Source organism: Symphodus melops (assembly GCF_947650265.1).
Source record: "Symphodus melops genome assembly, chromosome: 19".
Classification (NCBI taxonomy): Eukaryota; Metazoa; Chordata; class Actinopteri; order Labriformes; family Labridae; genus Symphodus; species Symphodus melops.
This window is the reverse complement of record NC_136709.1, coordinates 4,910,821-4,931,733: the sequence shown is the minus strand read 5'-3', so window position 1 is coordinate 4,931,733 and position 20,913 is coordinate 4,910,821. Positions and strand designations below refer to the sequence as shown.

General features: G+C 40.1%; 2 protein-coding genes and 1 long non-coding RNA gene across 9 annotated transcripts in view; 2 read left to right on the top strand and 1 right to left on the bottom strand.

Annotated features, from left to right (window-relative positions):
* Window positions 1-616: 616 nt before the first annotated feature.
* On the bottom strand, window positions 617-2,857 carry cimip5 (ciliary microtubule inner protein 5). The gene is made up of 3 exons (XM_079370093.1): window positions 2,501-2,857; window positions 1,417-1,456; window positions 617-908 (listed from the first exon to the last, which is right to left on the bottom strand). The coding sequence occupies exons 1-3, from the start codon at window positions 2,716-2,718 to the stop codon at window positions 711-713; spliced, it is 456 nt and encodes a 151-aa protein (XP_079226219.1). The 5' UTR covers window positions 2,719-2,857; the 3' UTR covers window positions 617-710.
* Window positions 2,858-5,020: 2,163 nt separating this feature from the next.
* LOC306840861 (CAP-Gly domain-containing linker protein 4) overlaps window positions 5,021-20,913 on the top strand; it is a 32,534-nt gene continuing 16,641 nt past the window's right edge. Inside the window, exons 1-7 of one of the 7 annotated variants that reach the window (XM_079370430.1) lie at window positions 5,021-5,152; window positions 8,742-8,873; window positions 10,286-10,425; window positions 10,926-11,019; window positions 11,782-11,943; window positions 12,303-12,421; window positions 17,654-17,902. In XM_079370430.1, coding sequence (XP_079226556.1) covers window positions 8,756-8,873; window positions 10,286-10,425; window positions 10,926-11,019; window positions 11,782-11,943; window positions 12,303-12,421; window positions 17,654-17,902 — 882 coding nt within the window. In that variant the 5' untranslated portion in view covers window positions 5,021-5,152; window positions 8,742-8,755. Of the gene's footprint in view, window positions 5,153-5,653; window positions 5,676-5,809; window positions 5,835-5,965; window positions 6,043-6,213; window positions 6,259-6,294; window positions 6,434-6,822; window positions 6,984-8,741; window positions 8,874-10,285; window positions 10,426-10,925; window positions 11,020-11,781; window positions 11,944-12,302; window positions 12,422-17,653; window positions 17,903-20,913 lie in introns of those variants that run through there. The other 6 variants (XM_079370433.1, XM_079370429.1, XM_079370428.1 and 3 more) reach the window with 6 other exon arrangements.
* Window positions 13,856-14,483, top strand: LOC306840863. Its single transcript, XR_013781387.1, has 2 exons — window positions 13,856-14,272; window positions 14,342-14,483. It is a non-coding gene; the product is annotated as an uncharacterized lncRNA (long non-coding RNA).

The following is a 20,913-nucleotide window of genomic DNA, read 5'->3' as shown; positions in this document are numbered from 1 at the left end:
TACACTTCAGCAACATCCACATCATGCAACCACCTGACGTATTTTTAGAATTCAGTAGGGACAAACATTTAGGTTCAAATTTAGAAAAGGGGCAGTGATCGACAAGAATTTAACATCAAAATGGCATTTTAATGCAGCTACAAAATCAAGATTCATTCATGGCTTCATCATGTCAACTTGGCTCAGAGGTTTCAGCAATTGTATTTCAATCTGTAACTAAGCCATCCTGCATTTAGAAAACATAATCTATTGAACACTTTGATTAGATTTTGTATCAGTAAAAAACGGTTCTAGTAATGTAAATCCAAATAGTAAATGCTATGGTTTGGTGCGTTTGCCCCTGCAGCACTATGCAGTGTGTGAGTAGGGGTACGTTTACTCATTCAAATTTGATCAGGCGTATGTCTGTGGAGTATCTGGTTCAATACCTGATAGAGCTCAAGTGACATGAATTTGATCTGCTGCTGTCTGCTTTTCTACTCTCCTCTTAATCTGTGAGCAAATACCTTTAGAGACTTGCATATATCATACCCAAACCAATGAATTCATCTATTTTCTGACTTGGGTGCATGAAAAATGTATGACTACCTATCTGTCTTAAGTTGAACAGCAAACATTATTTTCATTACTCATTTACTAATCTGGCTTTAAAGTTGTTGTTGTTGGGGAGACAATAAAGACCTATGTGCAGATGTAAAGGGACTGGTCTTCTAGCAGGGCAGCATCTCTGGATCCAGCTTGCGCTTGTGATAGTTTCCAGACCAGAGAAGCTGCCTGTCCAGTTTGACAAGTTCACTCCCCAGTGGAGTGGACAGCCGGTTGCCAAACATGTGGTTGGTGGTGTTGGGGACACGGTCAGAGAAGAGAGACAAGTTGCTGGGCAAAGGCTCTGGTGACTTTGGATGACCCTAAAAATACACAGGGGTAACTTTGGATGTTAGCTGCCAAAATGTGGCGGTCCAACTGCTTACAGATGAGGATGGCATTAAATCCATGGGTTTACATCATACTGATCCCATAAACATTTACTACACAAGATGCTTCTATATCAATAATTACTTTGTTATTCTTTCATACTGAAATACATGTATAAAGTATTCTCAGGAGTGCGCTTTGAAAAACAATCATTAAAGTATCATTAAACTTAATGTTGACAATATAAATATCCAAAAAGCACATCAGGGCTCTATTGTCAAAAAGTCAAATATTGCAAAACCAAAAATATTGCCCTAAATAGGTAATAGTCGTTTCAATAGTTGTTTACATTTTAGTGTTATTGACTCCAAGTCGCTCATATTTAAGAGTGCGTTCATTGAATATATATAGAGATTAAGATTGTAAACATGCTTTTCAATAAGAGGCATAGTTCTAAAATTCCCTTGAATATCACAATCTGTGGAGAGTTTGTAGTCTTACCATCTGATCATATTCTGTCAAAAAGCCCCAGTTCGTCTCCCTGTGGAACAAAATTCAGTTGTCAATTGATTTAGTAAAGCATACATTTTCCTCAACTGCTCTATTAAAACTGAAAGTTTGTTCACTAGAATACATCATAGAAATGACCAATCATGAATTCCCACCAGACTGACTGTCGGTCATTACTTTGTTATTCTTTCATACTGAAATACATGTATAAAATATTCTCAGGAGTGCGCTGACTGACTGTCGGTCAGTCTGGTGGGAAGCGGGAAGTTTTCTTTAAGTTCCCAAATTGTTCAGTTCAGTTCAGACCTTGATCCCTGGGGGGAAAATTTGATTTACAGCAGTGGACAAAAACACAACAACTAAAAAGGCATACTGTAGAATAGTGCAACACAGCTTGATCGTTTTTTTTAATTTAATTTAATTTTTTTTACTGCTCATTAAATATTACACTGGAATGGTGGCAAATAAAGCGCAATAGTGCTGCTTAAAAGTGCATTCATGGAAACAATATTAAGAGCATTAGGAACATCCAAAAGTGTGTATGTTTCTCTGGGCTGTATGTATCTCTGACCAGAGGGGAGAAGAACAAATTCCTCCTAGAGAGATCAGAGCTGGCCACGATTAAATATGCTTTCCTCACAATTTGTCTATCCCAGATACCTGGCAAGAAAAGCTGCAGGGTGCCAACTTATTTCCTGGCTGTTTTAAAAATGCTGGACAGACAATGACAGCTGTAAGATAATGTTCTCTGAACCTTTTCAAAAAGTTAATTTGACAAAGTTCGTCCTTTGTTATCAGGTAACATTTTAGGAATGTCTTAAAGCAGAACTTTCTGTAATCTGTCACCTGAAGAATGTCCCAAAACATCTGAATGAACTTTTTCAAATGTTGACTTTCTTTGTTAACAAATAACATAATATGCAAATTATTGGAAACCCTAAACATCCTTAAAAGATTATTTGAATGTTTCGCCTATTAGCCTACAATGTTTGCTGTATAACATTGTCAGAACTTGTAGGGAATATTGACTTACTGTGGGAACATTCCCTGCTTCCTTGCAGCGACTCATACTCACCATTCCCGGACTCCTCTCCTCTCACCCACCACCAATTCTCTCCACAATCGGTCCTGTTTAACGGGATCACTCCTGCCTGAAGTCTGCTCAATGGACGCCGTGTGTCCGGCAGCTCGGCGCGTCCTGTCCGCTGTTGGCTGAGATGATATCGGCCTGGTGTTAATGTTCCGTTCTGGTAACCGGTATCCTGCAGAGGACACGCGCCTGTGTAAATCCATTCTGGTTTATGGGAAATGTTGGTATTGGACCAGTTAAATTTAACTCATTTATTCTAATCAAATAATAGTAAGGTTCAAACCGTGGTTTATGCGCAAGTGAACTGAGTGCGTAAAACAGAAGAAATCACTGCCTGCTTCGCTCTGTGTTTACGTTTCCATGGAAACGACGTTCTGGTAATTGTACTGTATTTAAGCCAGAGCCATATGAGGCTACCAGCTGAGCACAATCGACAACAGGTTCACAATGAAATATCGCGGAAACAGGACATACACATAATATAGGTTAGCTACCTTCAGACAACTTGTTTGTTACAGACGAGGCCTTACTCACACAGCCTACAGGCTAAAGAAAGATAAGGCAGATTGCACACATAGATTTTTCCCTGTGAATTTAGTCTGGGCTATTTGCTCGATAATGCATGCGCATGCATGTGTTTCCTTTATTCATAATATTTTCGCCACCTAAGATTGTTTTGGCCATGTATGCCTTAATTCTGAGATAGGGGACAGTGGATAGACCAAACAAATCAGAGCTGTGAGGGTACATGCGTCATGATGACCTGCAGGAAAAGAGCCCCAGGTTGGATTCTAACCCTGAATACCGCTTGGACGACTATGGCCTCCGCACATTTGACACACGCACTAACGACTAGGCTACTGGCGTTCCTCAAAAGTCTAAAGAGATCATGCTTAAATATGAGATTTTTAGGTTTTAGGGGTCCAGAAAAGGAGACAATGATCTCCATGCCGTGAACTTAACCAACTAAGTTAACTTAACTTAAGCAACTAATGAAAAGTCATGAAATCAGCTGGTGACAAACATGTTTAAACTCAACCCAGGCGTCTTATATAAGTATTCAAGAAATGAAAGTAAGACAAATTGAAACTACCTTTTTAAAGTTAAAATGTAGACGTACATTCCTGACATAAGAAGACAAGTCAATGCACACACTACAGTAAAAGAAGGTGACTTTTTTCCGACTATTTTACTGCTTTCACAAAGTCTGTCTTTGAATATGCAATCATACAAGAGTTAAAGGACTTTTGAAACAACTTCTCATGACATTTTCGCTCTAACAAACTCCTTTGCACATCATAGTTTGAAATAGGCTCTTTGTCTGAGAGCCATTTGTCTTGATGGTGATCTCAAACTGATCGGTGCTAAACTCACTCATCCACCAAAGGGCAATCACTCCTGCTGAAAAAGAAGAAGAAATATGGCTCAGCAAAGCAGGTTAGAGATGGCACCTTAAACAGAAATAATAATGAAGCCAGACAAGATGCCTGCAATCTGAACCAATATTATTAGCAGCTATTTGTCATTCAGAGATAATTAAGCGTACCAACTTTCCAATGATTTAACCTCGGTAGGATGAAAGACTCAGCTGGATGCCTGCCAAGATGCCATGCCCTAATAAATGACAGAATCAGATGTTTTTCCACAAACTCCAAAGAAATTCACTTGAATATTGAACATGTTGCCAGTTAATATGTAAGTTTTACAAAAGGTTTGAGCATGATCTTCACTGTTTACACCCACTGAACAGTCTTAAGAGACATTGTGAATTAAAAAATAATAACACTAAACAAAAGTGTATTCTAAAGGCCACATTTTTTCAGTAAGGATTACAGCAACACACATTTCAGGATTTTGATAAACGTTTTTAAGCATTTCTAAATATAATTAAAATAACTCTTACTTTACTTTAGAAATCTTCACTTCAGAATCCTGACTTTGACTTGGCCAGTCCATCATCTCCAGTACTCAAGATTCCTTTTTCTTGCTCAAAGAGTCTCTGCACAGCTTTAAGTGTGCTTGGGCTCATTGTTTGTTGGTATATGAACCCAATCTCAAACTGAATTCCCATTTTTGATACCCAAATTTGAGCCAACTCACTGCAGGGCTTCTCTAAGAAGTCAGAAATTAATCAAGCATTAAATTCAACCACTAAAACACATGTCTCTGTTTAAGAATGCAAGTAAATTAATATACTTTGATATCTTAATCATTACCAATGTGCTTTGCTATTTGTTGTTGTTGTTGTAGTACATTTGAAAATTCATGGATAACAATAAAAACTATAGCATTACAAATATCATATTCAGTTAACAAGCCTTTTCATTCTGATGTATTATCAATCATTACAGAAACATAGACAATTAATTTTGTAATAACCGATGCTGTTAACCTCACATTGGGTGGTGGTCTAATACATTTGTTAAGCACTGTGTATCCACGATGGTCTCTGCTTCCCAACATTAAATCATTCAAGCTTTTATTTTGATGACCGGAATAGTGACGGTACAACTAAGCCCTTATTCTGAAACCGGATGTGCTTAAGCTTTGTACAATGTTGTAATTTAACGTACATTTAATCCGCCACTAGCTTGTAATTTCCCTCATGAACGAGTTAAAACAAGCGGCGAGGTGAAGGTAACTCTTCTTTTTCTGTGTACAGATATTTAAAGAGGACAGCGACATGTTGTATGAGTTTACATTTTGCAGTTGGACATCTTGGCCCAGTGTAAGTGCTAGATAACATCTGAAGAGCTAACGCGAGTTAACATGAGAGAGATCCCACTGCAGCTTCATTGACAACTTTTTTCCACAATGTGTGGGCATAAAACCTTTGGGTGTTAACTATTTATTAACCAGCCATAGACTAAAACAATGCTATATTTTATAGCTGTCCCAAAACACTCGTCGGCTTTTTTTTTTAACATATGCTAGCCGGCTAACCGTTAGCTGTGTTATCTATGTTGATGCCACAATGATAATATTAATCATAATAAAACAACGTTTTAACAGCCTTAACTTTTGGCACATTCAGAAATTTGAAAATAAGTGCTTTTAATAAACTAGCACAGCTTCTTCTGCATCATTGCTGCGCACATGTGAAACGAGGGAGGGGTCAGTGCATGACAGGTGGACATCCTACACTAATGAATTATCTAAGGTAAGCTAAAGCTGAAAAGGACATTAGCAGCTAAAAGCTTTAGTTAGTTTATTGTCAGCCACACAGACCAGCCAAGTATAAATCATATATATCGAACAACATAATTTTTATTATGAATCTGTGTAGCACATACACGTCTGCTGCTCAGCATGTGTGCAGGTATTTGTGTGTGAACATCTTGTTTGAGGGTTTTCGCATTGGAACGCACGCAGGTGGATTTAATTATTAAATCATGTTGAAGTCACGTGACGCTGCTGTGTCTCTGGAATAACAGGATATCAGCAAGCGCGTGCCCAACTAACAAGCAAAGTGTCTAATGAGGCAGAGTGAAAACACCTGTGTTGCTGGACCATGAGTCTGATTGAATGTGCGTGTATCTATCCTAGGCTCAACAATGAAACTTGAGACGTGTTTAATTGTTTGCAATATAGCATGAGCTAGCAGTTGAATTAAGGCAATAATGTGTCTTTCTTTGGGAGGATGGGAGCAGGCGGCAGTACCCATCATGGCTAAACTCCTTTGCTACCTAAAATTTTAAACATGGTTACAACGTGGTAGTGACATTATAACCATCTATTTAGAGGTAAAGTTTATTTTTTACAAAGTGTCAGCCCTATGTACTGATGTAATTTTTTTTTTTTGATGGGCCTACTTGTAAGTAAGTGAAAACATTTTGCAGGAAAACCCGCATTGACAAAGGTCATGTACACAGCTTTTGGTGGAAACTCTGGATGAATCATCTTGCTGCGAGTTGTCAGGTGAGAACTGGTGACAGCTCTTTCTGAGCTGGTAGCGTTTCAGCCTCACAACTACGGTATGGATGTGTAAGCAGGTTGGGTGTTTGCAGAGTGTCAGCCACAGGCTTTATATTGTAATCACAACCACCACTTTGCTGCCCTTTTAGCCTGTCTTTTTTTGCACTGTCACCCTACAGCCACATGCTCTGCATTGTGGCTCATATGGTTGAGTAAACAAATCCGGGAGAACCTGCAGGCAGGCAGCTGTGCACAGGAGTGAGTGACACTCCAGCCTGGGGGAGTAAGAGCTGACAACACAGTGCCTTGAGTGTACTGTCTGTAAATAGGTACTGGACCTGGGAGTCAGGGGATCAACAGGGTATGAACACTGAGAGGAGGGGCTGCTTATTGGAGGTTTAGGTGGGGGACTGTCTGTGCTTCTGAGCTATTTTGGGAAGCAGCTTGGCTAGATGTTCTGCTGGACCCAGTCTGTGTCTCTTCATTTTAGCTTAGCTGGACTGGGAAGCTGTCATGGAAGTCAACAGGAGAGAGGATAAGAAAGAAGATGACCGTGAGTGTTGGTCGGTTCTGGAAGCTTTAAAGCTCACTGTTGCCTTTCCCGGTTTAGGCCTCTGTGTTTGTGTGTGTCTGTGAAGTAGTTCAACCCGTAGTTCAGCCTTAGGGTTTCTGTAGTTTTTACTAGGCGCCCATATTCCTGTTCATAGCTTTAGTGTTTTAAGGTTAGACTAGTGTAGCACTGTATTCCATCACTGTATGATGGTCTCCACAGAAAACAAACATTAGGTTTATTTTTTGGGAAGTTGTAGTTTTGCTTTTGGCACACTTGTTTCTTCAGTCTCTGATTCTAAGGCCATATAAATGTGCCCTCACCAGCTTTATTAAGTTGGCTCATTGGTCGGCTGCAAATCCATGACAGAAGTCTCATGTTTCACTGTCATCCTCAAGTTGCTCACATTAATTTTGTACCACCATGAATGAATGATGCAGCACATTTGAAGGCAAATCAGAGTTATGTTATAAACATCTAAATCTTCTATGATCAACTTTCAGGGAGCTCTTGAAAGTTTTATTGCTGCGTTGTTTTCTGTTCAGAGCTGACAGACATACACTGATGGTTAAAAGAAGGGGATATTTGAGTAGTTGCTGCCTTTCTTTTAATTAGCTTTGCTTAGCACTTAGGCCTTAGTTTTCTTATGATGCCATCAGAGCGTCACTGGACAGTTTCTCTTTGGACCGTCCCCTGATATGGCTGTGTTTGAGACAGGACAAGTTTCTGCAGTTTCTAGAATAGTCCAAGCAGCCTGACTGGCACCAAAAAAAAGCTTTTTCTTCCTTCTATTGTTTGGGCCTTTTTGTTGCCTTTTTGCAGATAGATAGGGAGTGTGGGGCTGATGAACACAAAATAGTCCAGGGCTGGAGTTAAAACAGTGGCAGATGCAGAACGGTCTCAGCAGTATATCATCCAGCTCCACCAATCACCAGGTACCAAACTTCCTGCTTTAAAGCCTTTACATGAGCATTCTTGCTCTCTCTTGGTTTGAACAGCAGATGTCTAGATCAGGGGTTCTCGGACATTTTCCCAAGCACCCCCGCATTATTGTAATGTTGATAAGCATTCAGTGTTCTCAATGTTTCGTACAATGTAGTTCATTGCAATGGTGGAATTAGGCGACAATTTATATCTTACAAGTAAACTTTGAGAAAATGAACAGACATGTCACAGTCATATCAGAGTTGGCACAAAGCTAAAGTGGGCGGGAGTATTCGACAAAATAGCAGATTTTATTGGTGTAAGAGGTCCCAGTTTGTTGAAGTGCCTTTCCAATGACACAGCATACTTGAATATTTTTTGTAAATTATTCTGTGGACCCCTAAACCATGGTTCACAGACCCCACTGTGAGAATCACTGGTCCTGACCACATTTACTCATCACTGAGTTAAAGGCTGGTTAAACGGGTGTATAAGGACTCCTCGTGCTTGAACAGTGTACATGAGTCATTTTCTAGAATCACCTTGCATACGTTACCATAAAGCACCATTGTAGCTTCAGAAATGGCTGCTCTGCACTGGTGTCCTGCAGACCTACACAGGATTAAAAAAAGATGGAATCAATATCAAGCTGTATCAGTTTTATTGTTTTTCTCTTGTTTAATCTGACTTTACAACAAACAGTAAGCACCTCTGTTTGAGTGTGAGGAGCGCTTTAAAACTCAAAGGAAGTCCTGTTTTCTGAGTTCTCACTGCTGTGTTGAGGTGAGACCTACTTGTGTTTTAAAAATAGGACTTCTAATATTGTTCTTGCCGCAGGCCCTGAGGGGGAGATGACAAAGGAGGATGTTTCACAACCTGCTGAGGGAGACGTTGCGCCGGGCTGGGTTTCTTCACATCAGCGGCCGGTTATCCACCAGGTGGCCTCTGCCCCCATGCCCAGCGACTGTGGTGAGGATCTCCACACATACACAAATGAAATACAGTGCACGGCGGAGCTGTTTGACATTTCAGGCTTGTCACTGCAGCACTGACAAAGTGTGAAATGATTTGATTTGACTGGAAAATGACAAATGTTTCCACCGCAGTTTGGAGCATGCAGTCAAGCGTAAAACTGCTGATTATTGGTAAAACTTTGAAATCCTTAACTCAGTAAGTTGTTTGTTCATCCTTTTGATCAATGCACCATTTGCCAAGTCAAATTAAGCAGCTGTAATTGTTTCTGAAAGAATCATGATCATCCTGACAGGAGTCCTCAAACTGTCCTTTAGAACTGCACCGACTGACTCCAGTTTTTTCATCGCCCATGTCTCTCTATCTTGCACATTTTTTGTTAGAATTATATCAACTCATTATTTTATTATTTCAACATGTTTAGGCTAGAAGGCGTTGGTTACAATGTAACAAATAATGTTTTCATCCCTTCTGAGAAAACGGGACACAAGACCATTTTGAAACACACTCAGTGTTGACATGTTCATAGGATCGTGAGTTAAACCATGTGCTCATCAATAAGCTTAATGGTCTAAAAGCTGAACTGTGTTTAAGAAATCAGCTAGAGTGAGAATGAAACTTTGTCGAGCAAAGACCAATTCATAACAAATGTAATCCCAAGACACTTTACCAAAGATGTCTATGTTCTGTTAGCAAACAGTCAAATGTCGAAGCTCCACTCAAATGTTTGAGTACTGAAGGTCGTGGGAGAAGGAGTACAGTGAATTGTTTTTGTTTACCTGCTAATTTAGTGCAACTAGCTCACTTTCTTTAGTTTGTGTGGAAGAGTGTGCACGGTGTTCACACGTTGACAGTTAGGCCATCAAATCATTTCTTTGGCTCCAAATAAAATGGTTTGACTGACAAACAGGCAAGTTACCACAACAGATGTGCATTTTTTGTTTTCTCAGAGTATTTGGTTTATCGAATCATCCTATGAAGGGATGTTCGGTGATTGAATTTGAACAAACGTAACAAAAATGCTTTTGTAAAAATGTTCTACCCTGGCTCTAAATTAATGATCTTTTTATATGTAAAACAGTCAGTAAATAACATAGTGTTTGATACTAACTGTATGAATAAATCGTAAGTATTTGTATTCATCCAGGAAGGCCAAATGAGTTTTTACTTTAGCTGAGTTCTCTAATGTTTCATGTCTTCATATATTGTGTCTGATTGAGTTTGCTTCAAGCACATCAATTGACATTTTCAGAGGTTTGACATTTAAATCGATTGAACAGCCTGTTGTAAAAACTTGATGTATCACATTCTCTTTTCACATGCTTCCAGGAGGAAATGGAACACAAAAGCTTTAATTCTCATTTTGGCTCAAAGGTTTTAATGCGTGTTGTATTTTTGTGTTCCTCCAGAGTTCTCCTTCTTTGACCCCAGTGAGCCACAGTGCAGGGAGGTTCTCTTGGATCCCAGCACCACCATACCAGAGCTGTTTGCTGTCCTCAGGCAATGGGTGCCCCAGGTCCAGAAGAACATCGACCTTATTGGCAACGAGGTGACACGATACAACTGCTGTTTTTATGTCCCATGTGCTTTGATTAATGACACTGACTGATCTGCTTGTATTCTTAAAACTCCAAATCCAGAAATGAGTTTGGGAATGGATCCTAACCCAACAAGAGAAAACAAAACTGTAAATGCTGGAATACTTGATGCTTCCTGTAAACTGGCTCCTCTCAGGGTTACACAAAGTAGCTGCAATGCAGTTAATTGTGCAGGGGAGCACTTGTCTCAAGGGTAAAAGCAGGCGATTACTTTCTCTCACTCATTTAATAAACTGCTGCCCTTGAGAAATAAATGCCTTGTTTCAATGTGAGTTTGCGAAACAATTTTCATCCTAATTTTAAAGATGAGTAGATTTATGAGAGGCCCGGCTTACTTGTCATTCATCAGATCAGTGCCCCCAAGTTTCACTTTATAGCCCATTATGTAATATATCTGCACAGTGACAACAGCAGCCCTTAGAGACGCACGGCACATCTTGTCTTTGCACAGATCTTAAAGAGAGGCTGCGGTGTGAACGATCGAGATGGTCTGACTGATATGAGCCTGCTGCACTACTGCTGCAAAGCCGGAGCCCCAGGCATAGGTAAGACTTGACACAGGTGTTGAATAATGTCACAGTTTCATTTAGCAATAGAAGTGGCGTTCAGACAAGAGTCAGTATAAAACAAGCAATGAGCTCGATGAGAGGAAGTGACAAACTATAACTTCAGGTCTGATTGCTCGTAGGCGTCGAGCAGATTTTAGTTTTGTTTGTCCATCATCCACGACAACAAAACTCTCCGCTAGACTGCAAAAGTGGACCCATCATCGTTTGTTACCGCTCTGATCACTGATTATACACAATCAGCCGTAACATTACAGCCCACTGTGCACTCTAATGCAATCCAATACAGCAGCTCTGAAACACATTGAACTCTTGAAGCGGTTCTGTGTATTTTTTTGACCTGGTTAGAAGATGATAATCTTACTTAATGTGCATTGACGTTAGGTGTTGGTGGAGTTTCAGAGTGCATTATATTGAAATATGTTTTAAATATTTTCCCCTCTACATTAACACCACCAGCTCTCAATAATAGTTATAAAGTACAGTTATCTCCTTTCTAACCATGACAACAATGAAAATGTAGAAGCTTGAAGTGGTTTTTGGTCGAGCTCTTGTTTTGACTTTAATTAGATTGCATGGACGGTCATAATGTTATCGCTGATTGGTGTAATCTCCCATGACTCTGTAAGCACTTCTAATGATCAGCACTACTCCTTGAACTGTCTCCAGAGATAATCTGCTGTCTGTTACTTCATCCTCTTGATACAAAAAATAAACTTTGATTCCTCCTCTGTTCCTCAGGTGATGCAGAAACAGCCGCCACGTTTGCGCGTCAGATCCTCTCCCTGGGTGCTGATCCCAACCTTCGCTCCCGCTGGACTAACATGAGGGCCCTGCATTATGCAGCCTACTTTGACGTGCCCCAGCTTATCCGAGTGGTTCTGCAGGCTTCCCAACCTGGAGGTGAGAGCAGATCTAAGATCTCACACTGTCCTCATGTCCAGCCTTGAGACTTGTTGTTCCTTTTATAAATGACAAGGGACGCTTCATCACCTCTGATCCAGCTGCTGTCTGAGCTCTTCAGGGTTTTATGCAAAAGTGTGTAGAGAGACGAGGCAAAAAAGCACAAATTCCTTAATGTACATATAAACAGGCTTTTTAAAAGGCAATCCAAACATGTGTTCAGCTGCTGTATGACTGCTGGCTTTTAAACAATGTTGGAGTTGGTCTTAATTTAGCAATAATAACTTTGAAAATAATATCTTAAACTTTTAAATGCACGTTTAAATGGCCCACTGAAATCCCTTTTTATTTTATTGCAGAGGTAGATGCCACCTGCAGTGACTTTGACTTTGGCACCTCTCTGCACATTGCTGCGTCCAACCTTTGTATCTCAGCTGTCAAATGTCTCCTGGAGCTAGGAGCCAATCCTGCTTTCAGAGTAAGTTACTTCAATGTCTTTTATGCACATTAAAATCTGTTTAGACTTTGTGTTGGTTCAAATAAGCTCATCCGAGACATCCAAATATATCTAGTATATCATGTCTCATTACATACTCCTAATTAATGCAGTTAGGAAGTTTTCCTGTTTCAAAGTTTTGTTACTAATGCATGTTTTAAAATCAGCTTATCTTAGATACATTAGGGGGCTGCAATGAATAAGGGTTGGAAACCCCTGCTTCATCTATCTATTGCACCCGTAACGGGCCGTGATGTCAGAATAAACATTGTCTTAAAGAAAACTTCAAACTAGTGATGTCTCACATGTACACATCTCCAAAAGATTCCTGCAACATTGAGCTGCATGTGTGAACACATCTCCTTTCTGTGTGAAGTCGGGTCTCGCAGGTTTACGAGCTCTGCAGGAAGTTATTTAGAAACGTTCACAGAGCAGGCGAGTGGGGTCGTGAGGTTTGTATCCTGCGACTGTCGGGCAACCGACAGTCGATCTACATGCGTGGAATAAAGCTGCTTCATACTCATTTCTGATCTGCGGTATGATTTTACTTCTCATAGCATTAATCCAATGTAAGAAAGACTGTAATTATAGATTCAACACCATCCTTTAAACTTAGTCTTGCCTCTCGAGGACCCCCCCCATGTGATGGGACATTGTGAGGTGTTGATAATTGAACAGGTTGACAGAAAGGTCGGAAGGATTTCAGAGGCAGCCTGTCCTAAGGATTTGTAGATGAATGAGACTTCCCCTCTTTTATGCACCCCACTAAAAGCTGAGTGCTCCTTTAGTTAGTGTTCCATTATTTCCACTGCAGGTGTGCATTTACAAGTTACAATAGGATTGAATATTGCAAAGATTGAAAGAGAATGAAACGCGGCATGATTGATATACAGTATACTGTTTAAAACTTTGTTAAAATGTGAAGATAAAGGTCACATAGTGAACAACAGTGAGACATCTAGTTGCTTTAGACATCAAGTTGGTAATCCAGCTCAATACCAAATTTCGACATCAGCCTGCATGAAGCTTGTGTGTTACCTGTCTTCAATAAGCACCTTAGTGTATTAAGTAACATGATTATTATCCTTTTTAACCATGACTTAAAGAATTTAGGGTCTGGATCTTTAGTTACCAAGAAACAAGCTGAGCTAATGTGAGGTAAAGTGACAAAGTAGCAGCACAGCTCGTAGCTCGTCCTGACACCCTGTGTGTGAGGAACGCTCATGTTTAACATTCAAACTAATGAGATTTGTGTTGGACAAATACTTCTGCTCAGTTAAGATAACCATGTTGCCAGATTTACTTTTCTTACCAGGGCCTCACATTTCCATTCAGACCTTTTCCATTTTTTTTTTTTTAATTTTTTTTTTTTTTTTTAAAGATTTATTTTTGGCCTTTATTATAGAGGGAGGAAAATGGACAGTCGGAAATCAGGTAGAGAGTGGGGAGAGACATGCGGGAAATGAGCCACAGGCTGGACGCGAACCCGGGCCGCCCGCGCGAGGACTGAGCCTCAATACATGGGATCGCGCGCACTGCCGCTGCGCCACCGGCGACCCCCTTTTACATTTATTTTGAATATTTCCCTTTTGGCCTGTCCCAATTCAAGTCTCAAGATAATGTTCAACAAGGCATTGGTCTTTATTGTGACTTTCAGTTAAAGCATCTCACTTTCCGAACAGCCCCGATCAAACTTTTTAAAAATAGCAATGTACGGTAGAGTTTCAGTAAATGTGAAGTCAACACGATCTAATCTGTTAAGTTTTCTTTGACTTTTGCTTAGCCGTAGTAGAAGCCACTTTCTTGTTTTAAAATGTATTTTTGGCTCTTTTGGTCTTTATGGCACAGTAATTGGAAAGGTAGAAAGGAAAACGTGAGGAGGAGAGATGATTTGCAGCAAAGAGTTGTGCTGCTGTGTTACCGACTGGAGCCTCTGTGTACAGGGCTCACAAGCATGAACTGCTGGGCTAATCTGAAGCTGCATTTGTGCCACTATTACGATCTATGTACTGTGGTGTTATTCAATAAAGCTTTAGAAACATTGCTTTGTTTACACTTATTTTCCCACTGGAGGTCACCAAAGCACTACATACCATGATCCAATGAGTACAGAGCCTCAGTGTTGTTAGTGTGTCAGTGAAAGCAGAGAAAGCACGTCAATGCTGGCTGATTAAAGGCAGCTGCTTTCTTAATCTGCAGGTTGTTAAATTTAGTTTGAAAAGCACTGACAGTTTGAGTTTTCTGTGGATACGTTAAAGACGGCGTTTAAGATTCTCATTAGATTTGATTTCAAAGTGTAAAATGTTCAGTTACACAGCCCTGCTTGAACCTGAATCTGCATGGAACATTTCGAACCAGTCTTTTTGTAGTTATGTGCATATTGAGTAAAATAAAACGGTGCATATTGCATCATGATCAGCCACCTGTCTCAGCACACGACACACCTTTTTATTCTTTGACACGCTGAGATCGTCTTCCTCCAAAAACAGTGTCACTTATATTTGGTGGGGGAAAAAAAAGATATTTGAAAGATATAAGACTTAATACCAGAGCCAAGAAACTCCTTTTTCCTTTTCTTTTGGAGTAAAGGTCAGCCTCAGAAGTGGTTTAATTTGATATTTGTCTTCTCTGTTTTCTAGCCCCACTGAGACCCACAACGACTAACTCTGGGTCCAAACAGAGTAAAAAAAATGCTACTGGCCTTTCATGCCTTTGTTTTATATCTCGCTGCTTAATAGCTATGGCAACCAAGCATGCTTTGCATTAGGAGCCAGTTTCTGCAGTGGCTTTTCTTACCTGATTGTTTCAGTGCCGGCTTAAATTGAGCTTTGAGTTATTGTAACTATTTGATTTATGTTGGATGTTTGCTAAAAGAAAATGAGCTCTGAGATACCATGAGCTGAATGCTAAGTGTCAACAACCAGACAGATGTTTTTAATCTATGACTTTAAAGTACCTACTTGTTGATTTCAAACCCGTTTATTCATTGAAAAGGTTAAGCTCACTGAGGGATTTACATTTTCATGCTGTGCAGAGAACAAAACACAGTTTGGGTAGGAATTTAAAATTCTAATTAAAAAAAAAAACATTTATAGTACACAGTTTGTTTTTAGTCTCGTACTCTAACGTTGGTGTTTGGACTGTACTGGAGCTTCTGTTACTATTCTGTCTCTTAAATGTCACAATGATGTAGTTCAGCACAGCACTAGGGCTTTAAAATACTCCTGAAGGGTTGATAACCCTTCACCTCGATGTGAATGAAAACATAACTTTATCAATAACGCATAGAGAGGATTTATTGCTTGGCTGCTGCTTTGTGTTGAGTTCCTTTGTGGGGGGGGGGGGGACTTGTGCAAGTGAAAACATCCTGCATGCTCATGGGAATTCCTTCAGTGCAGTCAAAGAACACAAATTAAATAAAGATTAGGCATGTGTTGACTTCTGAATGAAGTCGTGCAAATAGAAAGTGTAACGTGTCAAACTAGACGACATGCTAATTGGGTTTTGATACCAAATATTCGACCGAGCAGCCTACTGCATGAACACCAATCCTTTTCTGTGACTGCATAGAGAGTCCAGAAATCGTTTAGACATATCCTGAGATCTTCTTGCTCTGGAAAACAAAGGGCCTAAAAGGATAGGTTTATGTTGATAGAATATTAAATGTTACACAGAGTTGGAGGTATATGGAATAATAGTTCTTCCTCTTCATGTGGTAGACTGAACCAAAATATAAGATAAACCTAAACACGTGTAGATGCTGCAATGGCTGATATTCAGTCTGCAAATTCTTGTCCCATGTCTGCGGCTTAGTGTGTGACCGTTATGAAAGAATGATTCAGTGTATTACTTTTGTCATTTGTTCCCTCAGGGCATTAAAAGGAAATGCACTAAAAGCATCGAGCAGTAATAATTGTTCTGTAAAATGTAGGAGACACATGGAGATGAGTGAATCTGATGTGTGTCTGCTAAGTAACATTCTGACTCACTCTCCTACATCCAGCAGCACAATATATCAACATCATCCAAAATAACATAAAATATACATCATACCATGGAACGTAAACCTCCCATAAAATGATGCTCCAGGGTAAATCTTGCAATGGGACTAAATATGCACACAAACGTACGCACACACACAAAGCTCCCTAAGCACCACAAACGATGCATAAATCCAAAGAGGACAGAAAAAACTGCATCCGTTAGTGTTAGACACTGTTTACCTATTCCAGTTCAAACACTGCAATGTCCTCGTTTCTTCTCCTTTTCCCTTTTAAAGGAACAATGTGTGACTGTTTGGTCCAGTAGATGTCGCCCTTGAGCATCAGTGTCAAACCAAAATAAACTGCTGTTTGGCGACACATCCGCCGCACTGAATCTTCCTCTCCTCCAGCTACGCGCCTCCAAACCCTTCCACCCTCGCGTTCGCACGGAGGAGTTCTCAAATTTGAACGTAACGCACCACAAATAAGCTCTGAGCACAAGAGGTGGAAAAAAAAAGTCTTTGTCTCGAGCTGCATTGTTGTGTACCATAGCAGGCTAATGGTAGCGCTCTTTAGTATACTTGTAGCTTCACATTGCATGTAAATTTAAATTCAAATAAAGGGCAGTATGTCCCTCATTTTGGTCGGTTGGGCGTCCCGTCCCTGTAAACACATTTCAGACATCACAGACAGCGGTACTTGCCAGTCTCACTCATCGTAGATGGTCATGACTCAGCGATATTTACAGAGGTTAAACTGGATGTTATATGGTGCAAATTCTTCCTTTTTAATACAGGAAAAACCTCAACAAGCAGTTTCTAATGAATCTTTATTCCTGTTATGTTTGAATCAAATTGTCATAAAGGACTGTATATTTTTTTTCCCCCCGTCACCTGAAAACGTTCTGACTGTCCCATCTCTAGACCCGTTTCATTTAATTCTTCAATAAGTTTTTAATGTTGCCTTTTGACAGATTCCCTCCTCCTGTTGTGTGCCTGGACTTGGCATCTAAACACTTCCCCATCAATTAGCTTTGTGGAAATAATGAACTATTTTCCACATTGATAGGAAATAATTTGGTTTAATATGAAAATCAACATTAGTAGAGGGGAACTGACACACACATGCAGACACAATTAATCAGAGGCTGTCACAACTTATTTAAATGAAAACATCCCATCAACTTTGTACTGAGCGTTGTAAATCTTTCTGTCCACATCTCTCCCTCCAGAATGAAAAAGGTCAGTGCCCTGCAGACGTGGTGCCGGACCCCCTCGACATGCCTTTGGAGATGGCTGATGCAGCCGCTGTGGCTAAAGAGCTTTGTTCTTTGCTGAGACAGACTTTACCCAGAGCCAGCTCCCCTCTGCCCCTCACGCTGCTCGCCCAGACGCTCCCTGCTCTCTCAGATAAGGCCAGGATTCAGCTGGCCACCATGGGAATCCGACTCGGTGACCGCGTGGTGATTGCTGGACAGAAGGTGCGTGGTAGGTCACTATCAGAAGACAAGAACAATAGAAGGCATCCTTATCAATATTTAATGAGGTTGTATTAATATAAATGGGATATCATTTCTTCAGCTCAATTGAGATGATCTGTGAAATAAACGGACTGTTAGAGGCAGCTACTTGTTAAGAAAATCGTCAAGAACTTGTGGCTTTGACTTTGCTACGAATATGAAACTATAGTTGAGGGACACTTTCTAACTTCAGAAGACCAGCCTTCTTAACTGAAATAATAAAACTTCTTTTTCTTCACCTTTTATAAATGACTAGCTTTATACAATTTTGAACAATTTTGAACAACATGATTAGTCAGTTCTGGGTGAAGAAGCAGTGTCCTCTTCTGACAGTTAGTGGAACTAATTACTGCTCAACATTTGTTTGCATTGTTGGTTAGACTTGAGCAGCATCAAGCAGCAAAAATGTCTTCTACTCTGACTTTTTAAAATTTTTAAAAAGCTACCAAATAAAGATCAGTATTATAAAGTGGGCAGGACATGAAACCTAAAGATTTGCATTTCAGCTCTTCCTGCTTTATTTTGCTGAAAGATGACGGCTTAATGGCTGTGAGAGCTCTGTTCCAAATTTAATCAAATTCAACAAAAATGTCTTCTACTGTTTTGCGAGCATTAAACAATGATGAACGTAAGATAGACATACTTTGTCTTTTTTGCCTAGGAATGTCACGGTAAGCTCTTACCCTGCTGCAATCCTGAAATGTCTCCAGAAAGATTTGATAGTTAACACAGTCCAAGGATAGATTTTAATTTGCTAATTTATAATTCTTGCACTTTCCTTTCTCCAAATCGGAAGAAAAGTCCACCAGGATGTGACTTGAATGTAGGGAGTTAGGAGGGAAAATTGGATTAGTGCCTCAACTCGTTTGGTTTGGGAGGAGAGAGGGGAGCTGGGTGTACCAGCAAGACCTTGAGACACACGAGACAGAAAATTGCACTTTAACGAGGATACTTTTGTAGTTCATACACAAGATAATTGTTTTAACTAATAACTTTCATGTGATGTCACATGCTTATGGAAGTAAGGCTTCCCAGCGCTGCAAGGCACGGCGGGGAGGGTTTCTCTTTTTGAACAAATGTCACTGCAGGGAAGTTCTGGAAGAACTTTTCTTTTTAACCATAAAAATAGTGTCACGAGAGGTGTGTAAGGGTTGAATATGCCCCAAAATGTGCAATTTATCTTAATATCTCCCAGGTTTCAGCGATTGTCAGGGGGTGTAAAAGTACAAGGTTTTGGAGAGATGGCAAATGAACAAGCCCATGCTGCAGCTTCAGAGTGTCTGATGGTGGCAGCCGCTTCACCAAAAGCTCTTTTTGCCCTCCAGGCCTCTGCACTAGTCTCGTGTCATGCTGCTGCACTGTGGTTAACTTTTATCAAAGACACAAGCTATGCCTGATTTTTCGAAAAAATATTTCAGACCTCATCCAACAACTTTTTTTCCCTCAGTTGCTTAGCAACAGACGCTTGGCGTTGGTCCAGCATTCAGGGAGATGTCTGACGATTCATTCTTGGATATCAACAAAATTAATTTGAGCAAGTTCAAGGTTGTCGACCTTTTGACTAATATCTTGTAACAATTTTAGGAGTTTCAACATTTTCAAACTGTGTTTGACATGGAACATCACACAATCTGTAGTGTATAGCTGGCTGTGCTTTTATCATGCTGCAATGAATGTGATGAATAAGAGTCGGGTATGTGTAAATAGTGTGAACACAAGATGTCCTTTTTAGCATTTCTTAAAGGTCTCTTCACCAGTCGCTGTGTAAATACTGTGCATGTTATAAATATTTTAAAAGAATGCGATGTGTCCTTCACATGACTGAATCCGGTCATGCGAGTGGTCAAGACGTTAGTGTTTGCATGATTGACGTGTTCTTCAGCCTTCACTGTAAGTCTTTCTCTTGTTATCGCAGCAGCTTTCCTGTCAGCACATGAAGACAGCCCTACATGTCAATGTGGCCAAAGCAGTTCGACAACCAATTTAGTTTTGCCCTAATACATCTTGTTATTCAAAGAATTCTTTGCCGTGTCCTTGATTTACCAATCAGCTTCAGTGCGGCGTTGTGAGCCACGTGTAATCCTTTGAACAGTGGGGGAGATTTAGTCCCCTAGGTCATATAAAATGTACACTAAACTAACCATGTTTCAGCTCTGACAATGTACATAAGGCTCCTGTGGCACACTCAAATGAAAATCATACAAATCTTTGTACTTTGCCTTTAGATTTTGCACTGGCAACTTTCCAATGAGTGATGTGAAAATGTAGTCATCAGGCTGGCAGCATGAGCTCGATTCATCCGGAGTTTGCCTGGAGAGCCGACAAAGCAAAAAGAGACGATCACTGTTGTGAAATTGGCTTTGAGTCAGTCCTCTGTTGCAATTACATTACCTTTGACATCCTGTTGCTTCTCACCTGCAGCTGACTTTGCACACAGTGTTGATATTTTCAGTCACTCCACCAACCACACTGAAGCCTTCTATGTGCGGACGAACTCTACAAACTCTCATGTTACTCCAAAACAATGTCACAAACTCGCATGCTGGTCTTCTTATTAAACACCAAGCGCTCGTTTCTGTAACCATTACCCCGCCTTTAGTAACTGTTCTGTTTTTCATCAGTTGTTTACAGCTATACTTTCATACAAAGACTGGTGTGTTAGACCGTGGCGTCCTAATGATCTCTGTTTAAGAAAGTGAACATTGAATTGAAAGCTACAGTTTTCTAGATTATGTATTTTATTAATCCCTGAGGGAACTTCTGGTTGAGACATGCTTCTCACACACATGGCTCTGAAATGTTCCAGTGTCCTTCATCAAACAGAAAGCAAACAAAGATTGCTCTTTTCTTTAGTACAAACATTGCCGTTTCCACCTAAATGTACTCTGTCCTCTTCGGTACATCAACGACTAATTGTCAAGTTCCCCAACATCATCATTGTTTCCCCTTATTGTGCTTTTTTTTTTTTTTTT

Bases quoted from the DNA above. Each gene is read 5' to 3' on its own strand.
- cimip5 (XM_079370093.1), bottom strand. From the start codon at position 2,718: ATGGATTTACACAGGCGCGTGTCCTCTGCAGGATACCGGTTACCAGAA. The intron at 1,457-2,500 runs GTGAGTATGAGT...TTTGTTCCACAG, and splicing joins AGGAGAGGAGTCCGGGAATG to GGAGACGAACTGGGGCTTTT. The intron at 909-1,416 runs GTAAGACTACAA...GTGTATTTTTAG, and splicing joins TGACAGAATATGATCAGATG to GGTCATCCAAAGTCACCAGA.